Source organism: Rhinolophus ferrumequinum, chromosome 6 (assembly GCF_004115265.2).
Source record: "Rhinolophus ferrumequinum isolate MPI-CBG mRhiFer1 chromosome 6, mRhiFer1_v1.p, whole genome shotgun sequence".
Lineage (NCBI taxonomy): Eukaryota > Metazoa > Chordata > Mammalia > Chiroptera > Rhinolophidae > Rhinolophus > Rhinolophus ferrumequinum.
In genome coordinates this window covers 64,434,390-64,453,530 of record NC_046289.1, presented here as the reverse complement: position 1 = coordinate 64,453,530, position 19,141 = coordinate 64,434,390, and the positions used below count along the sequence as shown (strand labels likewise).

General features: G+C 35.1%; 1 protein-coding gene across 1 annotated transcript in view; it reads left to right on the top strand.

Moving 5' to 3' along the window:
- The window catches only part of KNL1 (kinetochore scaffold 1), a 58,100-nt gene extending 39,836 nt beyond the window's left edge, over positions 1-18,264 (top strand). Inside the window, exons 13-26 of the mRNA XM_033107491.1 lie at positions 42-140; positions 2,023-2,138; positions 3,978-4,068; positions 4,672-4,788; positions 5,604-5,691; positions 9,111-9,188; positions 9,351-9,390; positions 10,280-10,381; positions 10,818-10,918; positions 13,308-13,376; positions 14,550-14,659; positions 15,080-15,198; positions 15,892-16,014; positions 16,718-18,264. Of these exons, the coding sequence (XP_032963382.1) occupies positions 42-140; positions 2,023-2,138; positions 3,978-4,068; positions 4,672-4,788; positions 5,604-5,691; positions 9,111-9,188; positions 9,351-9,390; positions 10,280-10,381; positions 10,818-10,918; positions 13,308-13,376; positions 14,550-14,659; positions 15,080-15,198; positions 15,892-16,014; positions 16,718-16,832 (1,368 nt within the window). The 3' untranslated portion in view covers positions 16,833-18,264. The remainder of the gene's footprint in view (positions 1-41; positions 141-2,022; positions 2,139-3,977; positions 4,069-4,671; positions 4,789-5,603; positions 5,692-9,110; positions 9,189-9,350; positions 9,391-10,279; positions 10,382-10,817; positions 10,919-13,307; positions 13,377-14,549; positions 14,660-15,079; positions 15,199-15,891; positions 16,015-16,717) is intronic.
- Positions 18,265-19,141: the final 877 nt, after the last annotated feature.

Sequence of the window (19,141 nt, the reverse complement as noted above, 5' to 3'; positions counted from 1 at the left end):
CCCTTGAATGGTCATGCTAACTTTTTTTTTCTTTTCCTCAGAAACTCATAGATGGGAGAATAACAATAAAGGAGTTCCTTATACTTCTTCAGGTCCACATTTTGATACAGAAACCCCGACAGAGCACTCTCCCAGCCAAAGTAAGTGCAATTTCTTGGCAAAATAGTTGCCTCAGTTAAAATACGAGTATATTGTACTTATTTACTAAACTGCATCAATGCAAGCATTTATTCAGAAACAAAGAAAGAATCTAACGAAGCAAATTTTCTGACAATTTTCCTATAATATTTATGTTTGTGGCTAGCATAAAAATTGATATTTTTTATATCCTGGATTTTGATAAGGTGACAAATTTTTTCCTCCTTGCAATCTTTTTTTTTTTTTTTTCAATTTTATTGGGGAATTTTTATTGGGGACTATTGGGGAACAGTGTGTTTCTCCAGGACCCATCAGCTCCAAGTCGTTGTCCTTCATTCTAGTTGTGGAGGGCACAGCTCACTGGCCCATGTGGGAATTGAACCAGCAACCCTGTTGTTCAGAGCTCATGCTCTAACCAACTGAGCCATATGGCCGCCCCCAATCTATTTTGTTTTTGATACTTTTTCCTGAACATATGTTCTTTCCTACTATTATAAAAATCCAAGTTTAGCAGTTTTTAATAAACATTTTTCTTGTTTTTATAAATATTTTTCACACAAAAAATTTAAGATCGTAGAATATTTGAATAACACAAACTCAATTTAAAAGATTAACAGAAAAACTTAGAACGCTTTCATAGGGATATTTTTTCCCTTAAGTCTGTTGAATATTTGCAAAAATTAGTTATGTCTTTCGCCACAAAGAAAACATTAACAAATAGAAAAAAATGGAGATTTTTATGGACCACGTCATTTGATCTTAATCCAATAAAATCAGGACTGATAGAAAGACTAAAATATTCTTAACTTTTTGGAAATTAAGCACCATACTTCTAGATCACTCCTACATCAAAGAGGAAATCAAAACTATTTAGTAGAAAGCAAAATAAAGGAGAACATAAAATACCAAATCTATGGGACATATAGGAAAAATTGCGTTTGACAGGAAATTAAAAGCCTCACATATCATTGTTACAGAAGAGTGTCTAAAAATAAAGGAATTATTAATACTTTAAGAAATTGGGGGCCAGCCCAGTGGCTCAGGTGGTTGTAGTGCCAAGTGCTCCTAACGGCAAGGTCGCTGCTTCATTTCCCACATGGGCCAGTGAGCTGCGCCCTTTACAGCTAAGACTGAACAACGGCTCTCCCTTCAGCTGGGCTGCCATGAGCTGCTGCGGGCTGCTGAGTGCTTGCCGCAGGCTACCATATCGTTGGCCAGCGTGAGTGGCCGGCAGCCATCATGAATGGCTGGCAGCCGGTGAGAGCTGCTGTGAGCGGCCGTGAGCTGTGGCTGTGAGCGATCGACTGACTGCCTCAGCCAGGCGGGGCGCAAGGCTCAAAATACCAGCATGGGCCAGGGAGCTGTGTCCTACACATCTAGACTGAGAAACAACGGCTTGCACTGGAGTGGGAGGGGGAGGAGGACGAAGGGAAAAAAAACAAATTAAAAACTCGGAACAATAAAATAACATACTTTAAAAAAGTCAGGGACACAGAATTAATGCAGGTTAATGGTAAAGATAATGAATTTTTGGATATCGATTTACTTAAAATAATGTATAGCCGTTTTTTCCCCCCAGCTTTATTATGGTATAATTGACAAATAGTACATAGCCATTTTCAACTCACTTTCAATCCCATGTGAGTGGAACATCTACAGTTTCCCTAAACATCTGTGGAAAATGGACTTTGATGTCAGAGGCTTGAATTTAAATCTCGACTTGTAGCTTTATTAGGTATAAGAATTTTAATGGAGTATTCAAATTTTTCTTTGTAGAACTTTTAAAAATAGGCACTCTGAAACTTCAAACAATAGTTGAACATGATTTGTCCTGAAAATACCAGTTTTGAGGGACTGATTTGTTTGTTTGTTGTTGTTTTTCAGTTTACTGTGAACACACAACCTACTCTGGAAGACCTGATGTTAAGTCAGTATGTTTACCGACCCAAGATACAGATTTATAGAGAAGATTGTGAGGCTCTTCGCCAAAAGATTGAAGAGTACGAAAGTTTCGTTCTGTTTGTTTGTTTGTTGGATGGGTTAATAATCAGTGTGGTAAGATTTTAATTCAAGTAACACTGACATAGAAAAAAGTTGGTGGCATTAATTGGCAGTGTGATACAGTATATTTATAGAAAGAGTTTCAGCTTTATAGTCAGACAGACTGAAGCTCAATCCTGGCTACAACACTCGTAGCTGAGTAACTTTATGTAAGTTAAGTCATTTAACCTTTATTTTCACATCCATAAATTGGGGATAGTTATACCTACTCACCAGGTAGAAATACTGTATATAAAATGTTTTCATGCCATTCTAAGCAAAAAGTATGGCCTCAATAAACAATAATTATTAGATTATATCATAAATTGTTTGCAAATGAACATCTTCAAAAGAGGATAGTACTCTTTAGAGATTTATTTATATAGTGCCTAAAATCAAGAATGCCTTTGGGTTTATAATTTTATCACATTTGCCCTTCATTTGCATGTATAAAAGAACATACTGGGGTGGACAGGTGGCTAAGTTAGTTAGAGCACGAGCTCTGGGCAACAGGGCTGCCAGTTCAATTCCCACGTGGGCCAGCGAGCTGCACCCTCCGCAACTAGAATAAAGTCAGTGAGCTGCCGCTCAGCTCCCGAGTGGCCAGATGGCTCAGTTGGTTGGAGCCCGGGCTCTCAACCACAAGGTTGCTGGTTCAACTTCTGCACGGGATGGTGGGCTGCGCCCCCTGCAACTAACAACGACAACTGGACCTGGAGCTGAGCTGCGCCCTCCACAACTAAGACTGAAAGGACAACAACTTGACTTGGAAAAGTCCCAGAAGTACACACTGTTCCCCAATATCCCCTTCCCCTGACCCAAAAAAAAACAAATGAAAAACATGGTTTTACTCAGACTATAGCTCAGTGCTTAGGTATACGTCGGTATTGCAGACAAATATACAAAAGCATAGTATATCTAGATTCCTGAAGGTGCAGGATTTGCAAACCAAAATAATATTTTTATCGTTCTTAATTAGAACTGTCCAACTAAATTTGAACCAATATAATAAACAGCAAAGAAATAAAATAATCTTTTAAGAATTATGTAATTTTAAAAGTAGAAACTTAAGATGCTGTTAAATTATAGTAGTGCAGATTTGCCTGATTCTGGTTTGTTCACTCAAACAATTTATATATTGAGCACCTATTATGTGCTAGGTACTGTATTAAGTACTGGGGTTCTTCACTGAACAAGATAGACAAGTTTCTTCTTGTTAAAAGAGTTGAGTATCTCAGGATTTGTCAAAATACTTTCTTTTGAATGAAATAAGATCTTGCATACAATGAACAATCTGTTCAAATGTACTCTACTGCTTGATTTTGCACTTCTGTGCCTGTGTATAATATCTTCTAACTCTGATAGAAATTTATTTTTTCTGCTTATTAACGAAAGACTAATATATAACTTTGCTACTTTTATAAATGGTATTCTTTAAAAGTGAGCTAAGACTTTGAACTGAATAAGGAACTTTTATTTAAAATAATAGCTACAACTTCACAACAATTATGCATTACCAACCTTGAGGATTCTTTATAAGCATCATGTTTTCATGTTGGAACAAAGTGATACATTGAGATGAGAATCTATTTGTGAGGGAAGTTTTTTTGATTCATAACATTCTTGAATATTCTATAAGTGTTGAAATAATAAGGCTGGCTACTGTTCATGAGTGAATTCCCCTCTTTTTATGTAGAAAAGAATTAGGAAAAATTAAATTAAGTATGCCTGTGGATCTGAGTTGATTGATTCAAGCTGATTTCTGAACCTATACGCTAATTAACTTTTCTATATTTTAGATTAAAGCTTTCTGCATTGAACCAAGATAAACTGTTGACTGATGTAAATAGGAACCTATGGGAAAAAATGAGACACTGCTCTGATGAGGAGGTACTTTTGTCTCATTTTTTGAATGGGAATCAGTATAGACATTTTGAACAATTTTTATTGTGAAACAGGGAACTGTTATTTGGTGTAATTAGTGATAAGTTCTTTAACTTCTCAGGTGTAATATGTTACCAAGGTATTACTTAATTATACGAGTAATTGTGAATATACAATCTTTTCAAACTTGAAATGATCGATTTAATATATAAAATATAGTTGAAATTTACTTAGAGTTTTCTCCTTCTTGTTTGCTTTTCACGTAGATTAGATGAGGAAAAGATTTAGTTGATTAAATAATAAGTAACTTATTTTATATGTGCCTAATATGTTAACTAACTAACATATCCTGAGTTTTATTAACTAAGAGGCTGTCATGTTCTAATATGTAATATTAGTAAGTGAATTAAAACCCAGGATCAAAATTCAAATCTTTGGTTCTATTCTTAGGCTATTAAATGGAATTAAATTTGCAAATGAGAAGTGCCCTACCTTAAGAATTAGCATGTGCAAAGCTTAGCACATATCATCTGAATCAGCCTTCTCAGACCATTTGCCTTTTCTGACTCATTTGTTTAGTGCAATATAGCCTTTGACTTTTCCTTACAGCTGAAGGCCTTTGGAATTTACCTGAACAAAATAAAATCCCATTTTACCAAGATGACTAAAGTCTTCACTCACCAAGGAAAAGTGGCTCTCTACAGCAAGCTGGTGCAGTCAGCTCAGGTAATTTGAGACAGTTAATAGAAAGAAAGATCTATTAAAATTACTTTATTGTAGTACTGGATTATGAAGAATGTTTCTTAGACATGTGAATGAGACTTGGGCAAAAACTTAGAATTATTCATAAGAGGTGGGGTTCAATTTATCAAAAGTGGCAAATCCTGGCATCTTGAGTAATTCTAGAATATATTTACTAATATGGGCCTATTTCTCATCTCAAATTTGTTATCCATTTTATTGTAATAAAACAATATAGGATTCTGATCTTTCATTACTAAGGATTATACTATAGTATTATCTTCCTCATAATCCATACCCAGCTGTATATGTTTGTGTATCAGTTTAAAGTAGTATTTCCCCAAATGACCATCCTTTAAGAAAGGTTCTATATTTAAAAACTTTCTATTAGCAATAAGTTTGGGACATGTTATATGCAATATCCTCCTTTTGGAGAAATATAATAGCATATTAATGTCTAAAGTCAGAAATCTTCTCTTTAAAAAAGTCTGAAAAGAAAACATGCTATAATTCTGTTTGACCAGTGTTTCCCATATTTATTTGACCAAAGCATATGTTTTAAGGAACTCTTTTTTTTTTTTAAGTAGTATATTAATATGTTATGTGGAAATGCCAGAATAAAGGGAAAGTACAAAAATGAATTATTAGAGTTTCTATTAGACTGAAAACTTTGACCTTCATTTTAAGATCTGCCTGTTCATGATTTAGACATAGAAGTTATGTCAGCTATTTGGAACATTTATAATGTTGTAAAGTTTTGTTTGGAACTTTAACTTGACAGTATAATGTTGTATGTTTAGAATGAGAGGAAGAAACTTCAGATAAGGGTAGATGAGATGGACAGCATACTTAAGAAGATTGCTAACTGTCTCACTGAGGTGGAAACAGGTAAAGTATTTTGAATTCTCTTCCAAAAGAAAATTTAATTTTATTTAAATGCTTCCTTACAGTACAGATTGCCGATATCACTATGCTGAAGCCTTGCATAAGCAGTTTGAAACATTAAATTATAGCAAATTAAAGCTCCTTTACTATAGTCCTCCATTACACAATCAACAAGAGATGCCCAAGATAATAAATCTCTTTGGAAAGCTCTTCATAACCTAGACCATAATCTCTTTTTTAAGTAGATGGACTTATCTCCATTTGAAAATTAGCCTTTCAAGTTTGACCTTTTATAATCCCAACTTGTTTAGTATTGTTGTCCTGAAACTGCTTTCTCAAGGATCACAGAATTTACATAATCATCAGATATGGTAGCTCTCAGTCCTTAACCATCTTGACCTCTTTCAGCATTTGACAATGCTGATTATTCTTTTCTTCCTGAAACTTGGATCTCCCTGAACCTCTATGATATTCTACTACCATGACCCTAGTCTTTTCTCGTGGTTGTTTCTTTTAGCTCCTCTGTTGTCCTCTCTTTATCTCTTGTGTAGGGATTTCTATTTTTATTAAGGAGGGCACAGCTCAGAGTGTCCCACGCAGGGATTGAACCAGCAACCTTGGTGTTATTAGCACCGCGCTCTAACCAACTGAGCTAACTGGCCACCCAGGATTTAGATTTTATCATCTACTCGTTTCTATATTCTCTCCCCTAATGCTTTCTTCTGCCTTAACAATTATGTTTATATGAGTGATTCCCAAATTCAGTTAAATTCATCAGGTATTTGCTGAGTACCTGCTGCATGCCAAAACTGTGCTTAGCATCAGGAAAATAATCCATGTAAGACACAGATTTTGTTATCATGTTGTCATCATGTTGGGTGAGGGCATCTTTAGCCTCTTCATCTTGGGTTCCAGACTTGACATTTCTAGTTTCCTGCTGAACCTCTCTGCAAACATGTCCTTAAGCACCTTAAATTCTGTGTGAATAAATGGATTTCCAATTTCCAAAATAAAATCTGAAAACGTGTTCGCCCTGCTGTTTCTTGTCTCTATTAATGTTATCACCATTCTTACATATTGCTCAAAACTTTCATTTTCTTTGATTCTCTCTTACTAAATTCCATCATATCTGCTTCTTCATCTCTTATATTCTTTCCCATTCCCATTAAAGCTATCTTTAATTTTGAAATGTGCTATTTTAAGTCTTCTAACTTGAAATTTTTCTACACTCTTGATTCTATCTCATTCTAGTTCAACCTTCACATTGCTGCCAGATTAATAATTCTGGACAGTTTTCCTTACTCCCCTGAAAAACTTTTCTGTCTTTTTATTTATCACAGAATAAAGTCCAAACTCCTGACCCTGACATATAACATTCCCTACAGTCATTTTTAGATCTTTCTTTCTTACATGGTTTACTATGATTACTCCCTTATACATTCTAAATTCCAACCAAATCTTGTCATTTCTATGCAGTCCTACCACTTTGTCTATGCTAATGTACTCTGTTTTCTGCCAAAAGAAGTAGTCTCTATCTCCCTTGAGCTCTCAAGCCTATTTTGTTAGAACTTCTTATAATACCTATCACATCTACTTGTAATTAGAGTTACTTTTGTATAATTTATCTTCCTAACTAAATTGTGAGCTCTGTGGGAGCAAAAATCAGCTTTTATTTTTCTCCGCATCCTTCAGAATTCTTAGCACTGCTTTCCACAAAATGTGTCTAGTACATGTTTTCTGCATTGAATTGATGATAAGTATATGAATTCCATAGTCTTAGATTTCCCTACTCCTTTATTCATTACCTTACTTTCTACTTCATGGAAAAAAATAGAAGCCATTAGGCTGAACTTCTAAACTTCCTGCTACCAAAGAAACCAGTTTTATATATCTACATATCCATTCTGTCGTCCTTTCTTTTCCCTAAGTCCAATTTTTCCACCTAAACTTTAAATTCCATCTCCTGGTCTCAGCTCAGGAATTACATATCACTGATTTTCCCTTTTCTCTTGTATATTCAACCTCTCTACCTCCTCTACTGAATACACTCAGCTCTCTCTCATCTTTAAAAATACCAACAACCATATTTCCTTTTCTAGGTACCACTACTGAATGGCTCCCTATTTCTTTCTTGTTCTGTCATTATTCCTTGAGCAAATATACTGAGTACCTATTAAAGGCCATGTACAGTGCTCAGTGCTAAGAATACTATGGTGATTAAAAACAAAAACTTTATGCCCTTTGGAGCTTTTAGTCTAGAAGAAAATATAAGAATTAAATAATGTTATGGGGAATGCTGTGGAGGAGAGGTTACATGGTGCTATAAGGTCCTGAAACAGATTTCTGACCTAGTTGAGTCAGGAGAGGCTTCCCTTTGAGGAAGTGACATTTAAACTAAGGTTTGAAGAATGAGTAGGAGTTAAAGTGAGAAGGGAGGGGAGAAGACTATTCAATATTAATAACACATGCAGAAGCCCTTCAGTGGGAAAGAATGTACCAAGTAGAAGGGTCTGAAATAAGGCCAACCTGTCTGGAATAGAGAGAGCGAAAAGAAACATTGTCTGAAATAGCTGGAGATGTCACTAGGGGCCAGGCCAAGGAGGGCCTCTTAAGGAGTTTTGACTTTTTCTAAGAACAGCGAACAGACATTTAAAGAGTGTTAAGCACTGGCTGCGTGTAGAAATTGGACTTAAATAGATCAAGAGTAAATATAAGAAGTTCAGTAATTATTGGACTGGTATGGTTAAGAAAAACAGTAGCTTATATTAAGGGAGGCTGGGGGTGATGAAGAAAAAACGTAGATTCAAAAATATATATTTTTTAATTTATTGGGGTCACAATGGTTAATAAAATTGCATAGGTTTCAAGTGTCGTCCTGTAATACATCATTTATATATCACATTGTGTGTTCACCACCCAGAGTCTATTCTCCTTTCATCACCATATATTAGATCCCCTTTACCCTCTTTCAAAAAATATTTTTGAGGTAAGAATCTAAATTTGGTTTGGGAAGAGACTGGAATTTTAAGGATGACTCCAAGGTTTTAAAAACAAATTAAATAAAAATGTTTAAATACGTGTGCATCCATTTATGTATGTGTATCTGTTCCTGCTTAGTCCATGGGGTTGCCTAATAATAACTTTGATATATGCAAATTTATATAAATAATTTCGACTCAAAGTGGCCACTGAGGAGCTGCTACTTGAGATCATTGCCATATGGCTCAAAGTTTAGTTGTCTGACTCTAGAAGCAAGTTTTGTATGAAATTATAATTATAGCTCAGCGCCTTATTGGGAAGGAAAAGTGGAGGAAAGAATAGTATTTGTGAATTATTCTTCATTTGGAGACCATCTATTCTTTTCACCTCCAGTTGTTTAATTATTTTTGACTGAGTTATTCTAATGCACATTGTCTACTTAGAAACTAAGAATTTGGAGGATGAAGAGAAAGACAATCCTATGGAAGAATGGGATTCTGAAATGAGAGCTGCAGAGAAAGGTAACTGGATTAATTAAGGAGATAAATGGGAAAAAACCTTTCTGAGTTTATTTATTTAGGTAAAGTTAAGTGAGATAGAATTTTCAATAAAACAGATGATTTTTGTAGCAACATTTCAATGTTTCCATTCTGATAGATTTGTTTTTATTTTTCTTTTCAAAGAACTAGAACAGCTGAAAACTGAAGAAGAAGAGCTTCAAAGGTCAGCCTTCAATTTGAGTGTTAAAAAATATGCTGAACTTCACAAAGCTAAATGACTTTTTTACCTCCAGAAACTGACAAGATGGGGGACGAGTATTCACTAAGGCTGCTGACTCAGGGTTTCTGCTCTACTTGACCCTAGAGGCCATCTTAGTCCACTGTATTTTCTAAGCACTTTTGATTACAGGGCATTAATCCAAGGCAGTATTTCTTGAGTTTGAATATCAGGATCCTTTTAAAGAAAATAAACTTAGCATTAAACTGTTTTTATATTGTACTATTATATTATACTTAAGTATAAGTAAGTATAAAATGGGATGTATATTTCTTATGCTCGTGGATCTTATTTAACTATAAGACTAAAAGAAATCAAATATAAATAATGACAAAACCAGTAAAATTCCAATTGACAACATTAGTTTGATAGGTGATAATATTTGGCTGAAATTAAATTGATGCTAGCAAAATGACCAACAAAGCATAAGTTTTATTTAGATCCAATAAACTAAACAAGACCAAATTCAGGCACCAAAATTATGCCATGTCTCAGTTTTTAGGTGGGCTTTCTCATTTTCTGCATTATTCTTATATTTTTATCATCAAAATGAAAATGTAAATTTTAATAATCATAAAAAACATGGAACCCCAAAGGATATCTTTATGGATGCTAATTTGAGAGCCATTGATTTAGGCCTTTCTTAATTAGACCCACACTTGTAGATTAATGTTCATTTTTAAAAAAATACCCGAGAATGCAAAAATGGATGCCATTCAACTCACTGAGGAGCCATTTAGCATGTGACTTCTTGTCATAAACCTTATATTTTAATGGAGTCCGAATTCTCTAACAACAGACTTATCTTTCTGTGACTATCTGGTTTGACTTGCAGAAATCTCTTAGAACTGGAGGTACAGAAAGAGCACACCCTTGCTCAAATAGATTTTGTGCAAAATCAAACAAACAGAACTAAAGAACTACTGGATCAGTTGAGGTAAGGAAAAGCAGGTGTCAGTTTGTGTTTCATCCTGTGCCTCTGTGGTTGTCCAAACTGACTAGAGCAGTTGACATGCGTTTGTAGTATGTATTACTGTTTTTAACCAACATAGCCTGAAAAAGAGTCAGTGTACTCAACACTAAGCTGAAAGTACACAAGGTGGGAGAGCGGTGGAATTATACTTTTGAAATATTGAACACTTTTATATTGCTTAGACTTGGTTTTTCTCTGATATATAGCTCAAGATTGAATTATTTCTTTCAAAAACATAAGTTTATACATTCACAATATTTGAATTAAAGTATTAATTGTCTCCTAATCCAGTAGAAAAACTCTAGCAGTGCTGCTAGTACTGATTGGGTAGTATCCGAAGTTAACTCTCTTGTTTTATCTCAAAAAAATGTTTATTCTGTCTTGTTTTATCTTGCTCCAGCTTGTCTGAGTGGGATGTCATCGAGTGGAGTGATGATCAAGCTGTATTCACCTTTCTTTATGACACAATAGAACTCACCATCACCTTTGGAAAGCCAGTAGGTGAGTAGCAAAAGATTAACTCCTCTGTAGAAAAATATGTGGCTAAACTTAAATCTTTATTTTAATACAATAGTGACTATTGACATAATGAAAGCACTGCTGAAAATCTTAGAAGAGGCAATGACATTAATTAGTGAGAATAGAATTTTATTTTTATTTTATTAGATAAAGAGTAAAACAAAAATTCAGTTAACGAAAGTTGTCTTTTGTTGAATTACATTAGACAGTAGAAATTTTGCCTATCCAAATAATGGATCAACATATTGTTCATATCTATTTAGTCTAAGTTCCTTTTTTTGGCCACAGTGGATTTCTTTTATTTCCTTAAAATATCATGGTCTCTTGTGATAGAGGATTTACTCTAATGGCTTGTGACTCTTGACTGTTTTTTTGTACTTCAATTAACCTAAAAAGTTAATTGGAAATTCTGTGTGTATTGGTGGGCTTACCAAAGTAGATAGACATCACTATATGGCGACTGGAAAGAGTCCTAGCTGTTTTGTTGGAGTTGCCTTTAGGTCTTTTCTCTTGAAACATTTAGCTTCATCATAGCCAACCATGGGTAAACATGGCCAAATTGGAACTTAGGATCTTTACAATTCCCAGCCTCCAAACATGTTTCTCCTTAAAAGTTCCTTTTCTCGGGCGGCTGGTTGGCTCAGTTGGTTAGAGCGCAGTGCTCATAGCTCGTAACACCAGCATCGGCGGTTTGATTCCCACATGGGCCAGTGAGTTGCACCCTCCACAACCGGATTGACGACGATTTGTAGCTGATGGGTCCTGGAAAACCAGACTGTTCCCCAATAAAAATTTTTTTTAAAGTTCCTTTTCTCAAAGAATACCATCATCTTCCATCCAGGTCAAAATTAAAACTTTGGAATCATTCTATACCTCTTTCTCCCTTACCACACATATCATCAAGACTTACTGATTTTAATTTAATATTCGTCCACTTTGCTTCACTTCTTCTGTTAGTAGTCATCTCTAACCTACCTGACTACAGTAACATTCCAGCTGGTCTTTTGGATCTTTTTCTTCTCCAATTCATTCTCCTTCCTATTGCTATAGTGATTGTTGAAAATCGGATCATGCACCTACGACTACTCTTAGACTAATGATTAAAATATTTAAGATAGCCTGTAAAGCCCTGCATGAATTCAATTTTTCCTCCTTTTCCTACCTCATCGTACACTGTTCTCTTCATGTGGGCCACAGTGGATTTCTTTCACTTCCTTAAAATATTACGGTCTTTCATTCTCAGCTGTCTTTCATTTCATTCTCCCTCAGGACCTTCATATTGATGTTTCTTATACCTGAAAGCTCTTTCCTTGTCTTGTCCATTTAGGCTGCTATAACAAAAATACCATAAATTGGGTAGCTTATAACAACAGTTTTAGAGGCTAGAGTTGGAGATAGCAAACCATCATGGTCAGGTGAGGGCCCTCTTCCAGATTACAGGATTCTCCTTGTATCCTCACATGGCGGAAGGCCCAGCTAGCTCTCTGGGATGTCTTTTATAAGAGGTCTCTATCCTCGTGACCTAAGCGCCTCCCAGAGGTTCCACTTCCTGATGCCATCACATTGGACATTAGTAGTTCAGCATATGACTTTAGAGGAGACACAAATATTCAGACCATAGCACCCCCATTCACAAAATAAATTTCTACTAATAATCCTGAAGAACTCAGTTCAATTATCACTTTCTTAGGAAAGTTTTCCCTGACTCTTATTTTACCTATTCTCTCTGCTACTTGCCCTCCTGTTATATGTTCTCATTGCTTTCTATAGTTTTCCTTAATAGTGTTTATCACAGTTTGTAGTTCTTGATGTGTTTATTAGTGCCATTATCTGTGTTCCTCTGAGCTGTAAGCTTCTTGAGAGTACAGATTGATCATGGCTCTGCCTCATTATGGTATCCAAAGTGAAAAGAATCAGTTTAAGAGATTAGGAGATGACTCTAGAGTCTGAAGGAACTAGCAGCTATCCTGGCTACCTAACTCTCATTATTATCCTGCTAAAAACATAAAGCAGTTTTACTGTATTTGTACAAAGATAGTAGGTGTGAGAGGTCATAGCCATTTTCTTTATATGATTCCTGAAAATAATACCTTTGCACAGAAGTTAAGGGTCAAAGAGGAGGCCTTGATAAATATACTATAACTGTACTACACCTTAAATTTCCTTCAAAGGCTTGCCAGTCAATATAGTTTAGCAGTCTCAGGGGAGCCTTTAACATATAGAGGGAATAATATGATTCAAGGATAAACCTTTAAATGCCTCTGAAAAAACCCTGCTACCCAGAAAGAGTAGGACTTTAAAGTACTGAGTTGTATGTGGCTTAAAATCAAATGAAAAAAAAAAATACTGTTCTTATTCTGGTTCTTCCTAGTTGGTCTCCCTTTCCTGAGCAAGGCTTATAGGAAGATTGTTGACCTGAATTTTCATTCTCTGTTAGATGGTAAGTTCAAAACATTTGGGCCACTAAAATTTTTTTTGGCAATTTACCAAGTGTAAATTGCTCTGAGAACTCTTTCACATACTAAGTTAAATATAAACAATAATAATAGTAGTAATAATTTGTCGGGCCGGCCCGGTGGCTCAGGTGGTTGGAGTGCCGTTCTCCTAACGCAGAGGTTGCCGGTTCGATTCCCACATGGGCCAGTGAGCTGTGCCCTCTACAGCTAAGGTTGAGAACAACGGCTCTCCCTGGAACTGGGCTGCCATGAGCAGCCGGAGGTCGGTGTGGGTTGCTGTGTGTTTCCATGGGCTACCATGTGCTGCCATGAGCAGCCGGTGGCCAGCATGAGTGGCTGGCAGCAGGCGAGAGCTGCCATGAGCTGCTGTGAGCAGCCGACTGGCGACTACCAGCATGGGCCAGGGAGCTGTGTCCTACACAACTAGAATGAGAAACAACAGCCTGAACCGGATGTGGGGGAGGTGGAAGAAGGGAAAAAAATTTTTAAAAATAAAAGAATTTGTCTTTAGAAATTTGTATTAGACATAAACCTGGGCAATGTTCCAAATATTGGGTAGGTCTTAAAATTTTCTTTTTATTATTACTAGATCTTGAGCAATGATTAATAATAGCTATTTCCATAATTTAAAAATTACCATTATGAATACGTCTGTTTCAGGCATGTGTATTACTTACATTAACACTATGAGGTGTAGATATTATTCTGCATTTTACAAATTAGGAGCCTACACCTCAAAAAAGTAAATGTGCTCAGGATCACTCAGGTAGTAAGGAAAGCCAGGATTTAAACTCAGGTCAAACCCGTGCTCTTAACCAAGTCCTATTCTGTATGTGATAAACACTTGAGTTTTTATAAGATTGTTTTATGTTCACCATATATGTTGATTTATGTGTTTGAAAATAAAATGGAGAGGATATTTATTTATTTATTTATTTTAATAGTTTCAGGTGTACAAAACAATGTACTAGTTAGACGTTTATCATTTAGATCCCTCACACAGTGATAACCCCCCGCCCTGGAGAGGACATTTAGACATATAGTAGTTTGGAGGTATTTCTAGTTTATATAATATTTCATATATATGTGTGTGATATATGAAATATATTTGAATAATAAGTAATAACCTGCTTTTGTGTGTTTTTTTCCTTCCTCAGAGGATAAAGCTCCTCCCTCCTCCCTTTTAGTTCATAAACTTATTTTCCAGTACATTGAGGAGCAGGAATCCTGGAAGAAGAAATGTACAACACAGCATCAGGTACCCAAGGTAAATTCTAATTGAAATACCGTGTTTCCTCGAAAATAAGACCTAGCCGGACAATCAGCTCTAATGTGTTTTTTGGAGCAAAAATTAATATAAGACCGGGTCTTATTTTACTATAAGACTGGGTATAATATAATATTAATATAACGTAACATTATATATCAGGTCTTATATTAATTTTTGCTCCAAAAGACGCATTAGAGCTGATTGCCTGGCTAGGTCTTATTTTCGAGGAAACAGGGTATATAAAGAAAAATTATGTTATCTGTCCCAAAAAGCAGAATTGAGATTTTATATAATATGTAATATTGGATCCTGAAATGATAAATATATTATATTGTTTAACTTTTTTGGGGTTTCTTTATAAAAGAGCCATTAAACACTGAGATGTTTTTATAATTTCATTTCTTCTATTTTTCCCAGATGCTTCAAGATATCTCATTGGTAGTGAGCCATTGCAGACTTCTTGGAGAGGAGATTGAGTTTTTAAAGAGATGGGGACCAAATTATAACCTAATGAACATAGATGTGAATAATACTGAGTAAGTATATAGTTTCCTAGGGCTGCCATAACAAAGTATACTACAAACTGGGTAGCTTAAACAGTTAGAAATTTATTGTCTCACAGTTCTGGAAGCTAGAAGTCTGAGAGCAAGGTGTCAGGGTTGATTCCTTCTGAGGCCTGTAAAGGGAATCTGTTCCATGTCTCTCCTAACTTCTGGTTATTTATTGGCAATCTTTGACATTCCTTGGCTTGTAAATATATGACCCCAATATCTGCTTTCATCTTCACATGACATTCGCCCTGTATGTTTGTGTCCAAATGTCCCCTTTTTATAAGGACATCAGTTGTTTTGGATTAGGGGTCCACCATACTCCAGTAGGAGCTGATCTTAAGTAATTATATCTGCAGTGACCCTATTTCCAAATAAGGAAATAGGTACTGGGGGTTAAGGCTTCAATGTATAAATTTTGAGGAGACACAGTTCAACCATAATAGTAATTAGTGAAAAACATATTAAAATAATTAATTTTATTAATGAATTTCATGACTCGTGATAAAAAAAACAACCATAATAATACTTTGTTCCAGATGATTTACCCTTTGTCTTATTTGATCAGGTCAAGAAATAATGTATACCTAAGTTTTCATTTGCTGGTGTAAAAGAAAGATATATTTGTGTTTCATTCTATTTTTGTTTTGTATTTTTAATTGAGGATCTTGTCTTTTACAGATTGAGGCTTTTATTCTCCAGCTCTGCAGCATTTGCAAAATTTGAGATAACTCTGTCTCTCTCAGCCCATTATCCATCTATCCCGATACCCTTCTCCATTCAAAATCATCTTGGAATCATTGGGTAAGTGAAGGCCAGCAGGATAGGGCTTCCAACTACTTTTTTTTACCTTTGTTACATTATTTGAATGCTCCCTCAAAGTGGTCAGCAAATGGAGAGACCATAGTGAGACCCAAATGTTACTTCTCTCTGACTTCATTTTGAAGAATTTGTTCCTTTAAAGTCAGTGACCTTCATTGCTCTCTCCAGGGGATGCTGATGCTTTCTGAACACTCTTACCTAAAACAGGAATCAAGAAGGAAAAAATCCTTCATGAGCTTTGCCCAAGTCATATATGAATAACTTTTATGACCTTAAGTACAGAATAATTATTTAAAAAGCCATACAGTCACAATGCTTTTCTCAATTAGTCTGTGGAATAAGACCTAAAAATATTTAATTCCTACTATGTATTTTGTGACTTTTTAGACACACTGCTAACAGATTGTAAGATAGCAGAGTTTAGAATGTGCCCATCTCAAATCCATTAGTAAACACCAATAGTTTAGATTTTTGTAGCCAGAGAAAGCAGCTAGGTCAAGACACCTCACAATTACATACAGAATTGGTTCTTAGGCCTTGTTTTCAGAATCTCAATTCAAACTGCATCCAGAAATGCCTATGTGTGCTTCCTGGGAGACTCAGAGACTGTACCCCAAAACGAATTCCACTGAAATGGAGATAAGTCTGTTTCCAGCAAAATTAATTAATCTTTTGTTCTTTCCAGCCGAGATGAAATTGCTGCCCTTCTATCTAAAGTGCCACTGGGGGACAACTACCTAAAGAATGTAGTCAAACAAATTTACAGAGATCTGCTTCAGGACTGCCGTTTCTACCAGTAGACCCTTGACCACAGCTGTAACAACCAAGCACAGTAAACTTAATGATACTATGTCAGAGTCTCCATTGTTGTTTAATCTTCATCTTTAGGTCCTAGAAAGAAGCCTAATAAAATACCTTCTGATGATGTTATAGTTAATTTGTAGGGTTAGTTTTTAAATCTCTACCGTCAGGAGTAACGAAAGGCCTCAAATAGCCTGCTATCAACTTGCTCATCTTTCTACTAAAGGTTTAAGTAGTAGAACACTTAGGGAAAATATCTCCTAACTAAAGTGGTGCTCTCTGCGTTAGTACAAGTCCAAAGGAGTAACTTTTAAGTATAAGTGTTACCACTGACAAAAACATGAGCACTTCCCCATATATAGAACTGTGATTTTTATCTGCATAGCAGATATTTCTGGAATAGACATGTCTGTCTACAAACTACTCATCTTCCTTTTTCCCCATTCCAGAAATGTTATTAAGAGAAAGCAATAGCACTCAATTATTGGATTGGATGCCATCTTTTCTTGAGGGCCTTGTTTCCTTTTATTATATAATATCTATCAGTATTTTTTTAATAAGTATGTTTTGTAGGGAAAGTTCATTCATTTTGGTCCAGTGCATATATGTAAATATACTGATTTTGTGTTTGTGATGTAGTCAGGAAATGTATATAGAAATACACAGATGCATAGAGAGATACCCTTCTGCCTGGGCAGTTTCCATATTTCTGAAGGATGCTTTATGGAAATGTTCTCAATTCCTTTTATTAAATAATTACACTTCAAACAATATCATACCCAAAACACCAGTTTTGTCAAATTCTGGCAGTAGTAATAAGCTTAATATAAGTATTGGTTTCTGAAGCCATACCCCTGTCATATACAAAAAACAAAAATATCCATTGATAGTGAATGATCAATATCATCTGTGAGATAGACAAATATGAAAAAACTTTTACCCAAACTTTAGTCAAATTCTAATCATGATAATTTTTGTTTATTTTATATTTAATTCTAAGCTAAAATATATTTACATTTTAAATTAATTCATCTTAAAATTGTGCTTAATACTTTAAGATAAGGTTAAAGTCTTATGGGTCTCGTGAATGTTATCTTCCCTCGTGGTTTGCTTTGACTTCTGAGTTATTAGTCAAAAGGTTCCATGGTCTTTTAAGCTTCAAAAGTCAAGACACAACTCATTTGCCATAAAAATCAAGATGTGGATGTTCCCTATTTCTATGAACTCCTTGAAAAACTTTTAAAGTCAACAATATGATCTGTTTCCGATGAAATAAATTACTTTTCCTACTGGAGTTGTTTTCTTTCTTTTCTGTAAGCCTGAAAAGTAGAAGTTGTGTTTTATGCATTTTGGTAACCTGGAATGATCAATTCCAAGAATGATTTGGCTTGTAATGATGTTCTCTGTTTTCTTCGGTTTGGAGTACATAATTATAATATTAACTTAGTTATTTGATTTTGTTCAAAGTGTTGGCTATTTTGGAAGTTTTTTCTTCGTTAGTTGGAAGCAGATTATTTTTTGCACTATTAAAATAAGTTTATTATATGAAATCTTTGTTAAGCAGTGTCTCTTTATGAAGTGAAGACTTTTTACCATGTATCCACTAAACCTTTGAAGATATGACAAAGAAAGCTCCCTTTAGGAACACGCACCTATTTGAAAATTGAGATAAGATTAAAATAATGTCATGACCTGAATATAAGAACCAGGTATAAACCACAGTTTTCCCTGTAAAGGAAAACCACAGTAATAAATAAATAAAACTATTTTGAATTTTCTCAAAAAAGTTATCATTTCTATGAGCTAATGGAGTGATTCTCAAAGTATAGTTTCTAGATTGGTAGCATCAGCCTCACCCCAAACCTGCTGAATCAGAAACCCTAAGTCCAACAATCTGTGTTGTTGATTTTTTAAAACAATTTTATTGAAATACGATTCACATATCATATGATTCACCGTTTAAAGTGCACAATTGAATGCTTGTTAGTATATTCACAGGTCTGTGCAACTGTCACCACAATCAACTTTAGAACATTCTCATCACCTCAAAAAACCCCACTTTTCAACAAATGATTCTGAGAAAATTAGACATCCACATAGAAAAGAATAAAGTTGGACCATTGCCTTTTATGTAAAAATTAACTCAAAATGGATCAAAGACCTAAATGTTAGAGCTAAAACTATAAAACTTTTAGCAGGAAACAGGTAAATCTTCATGATGTCATGACATATATAGCAGTGGAATTTTAGAACGTCAAAAGCAACAACAAAAAATAGACTTCATCAAAACTAAAAATTTATGTGCATC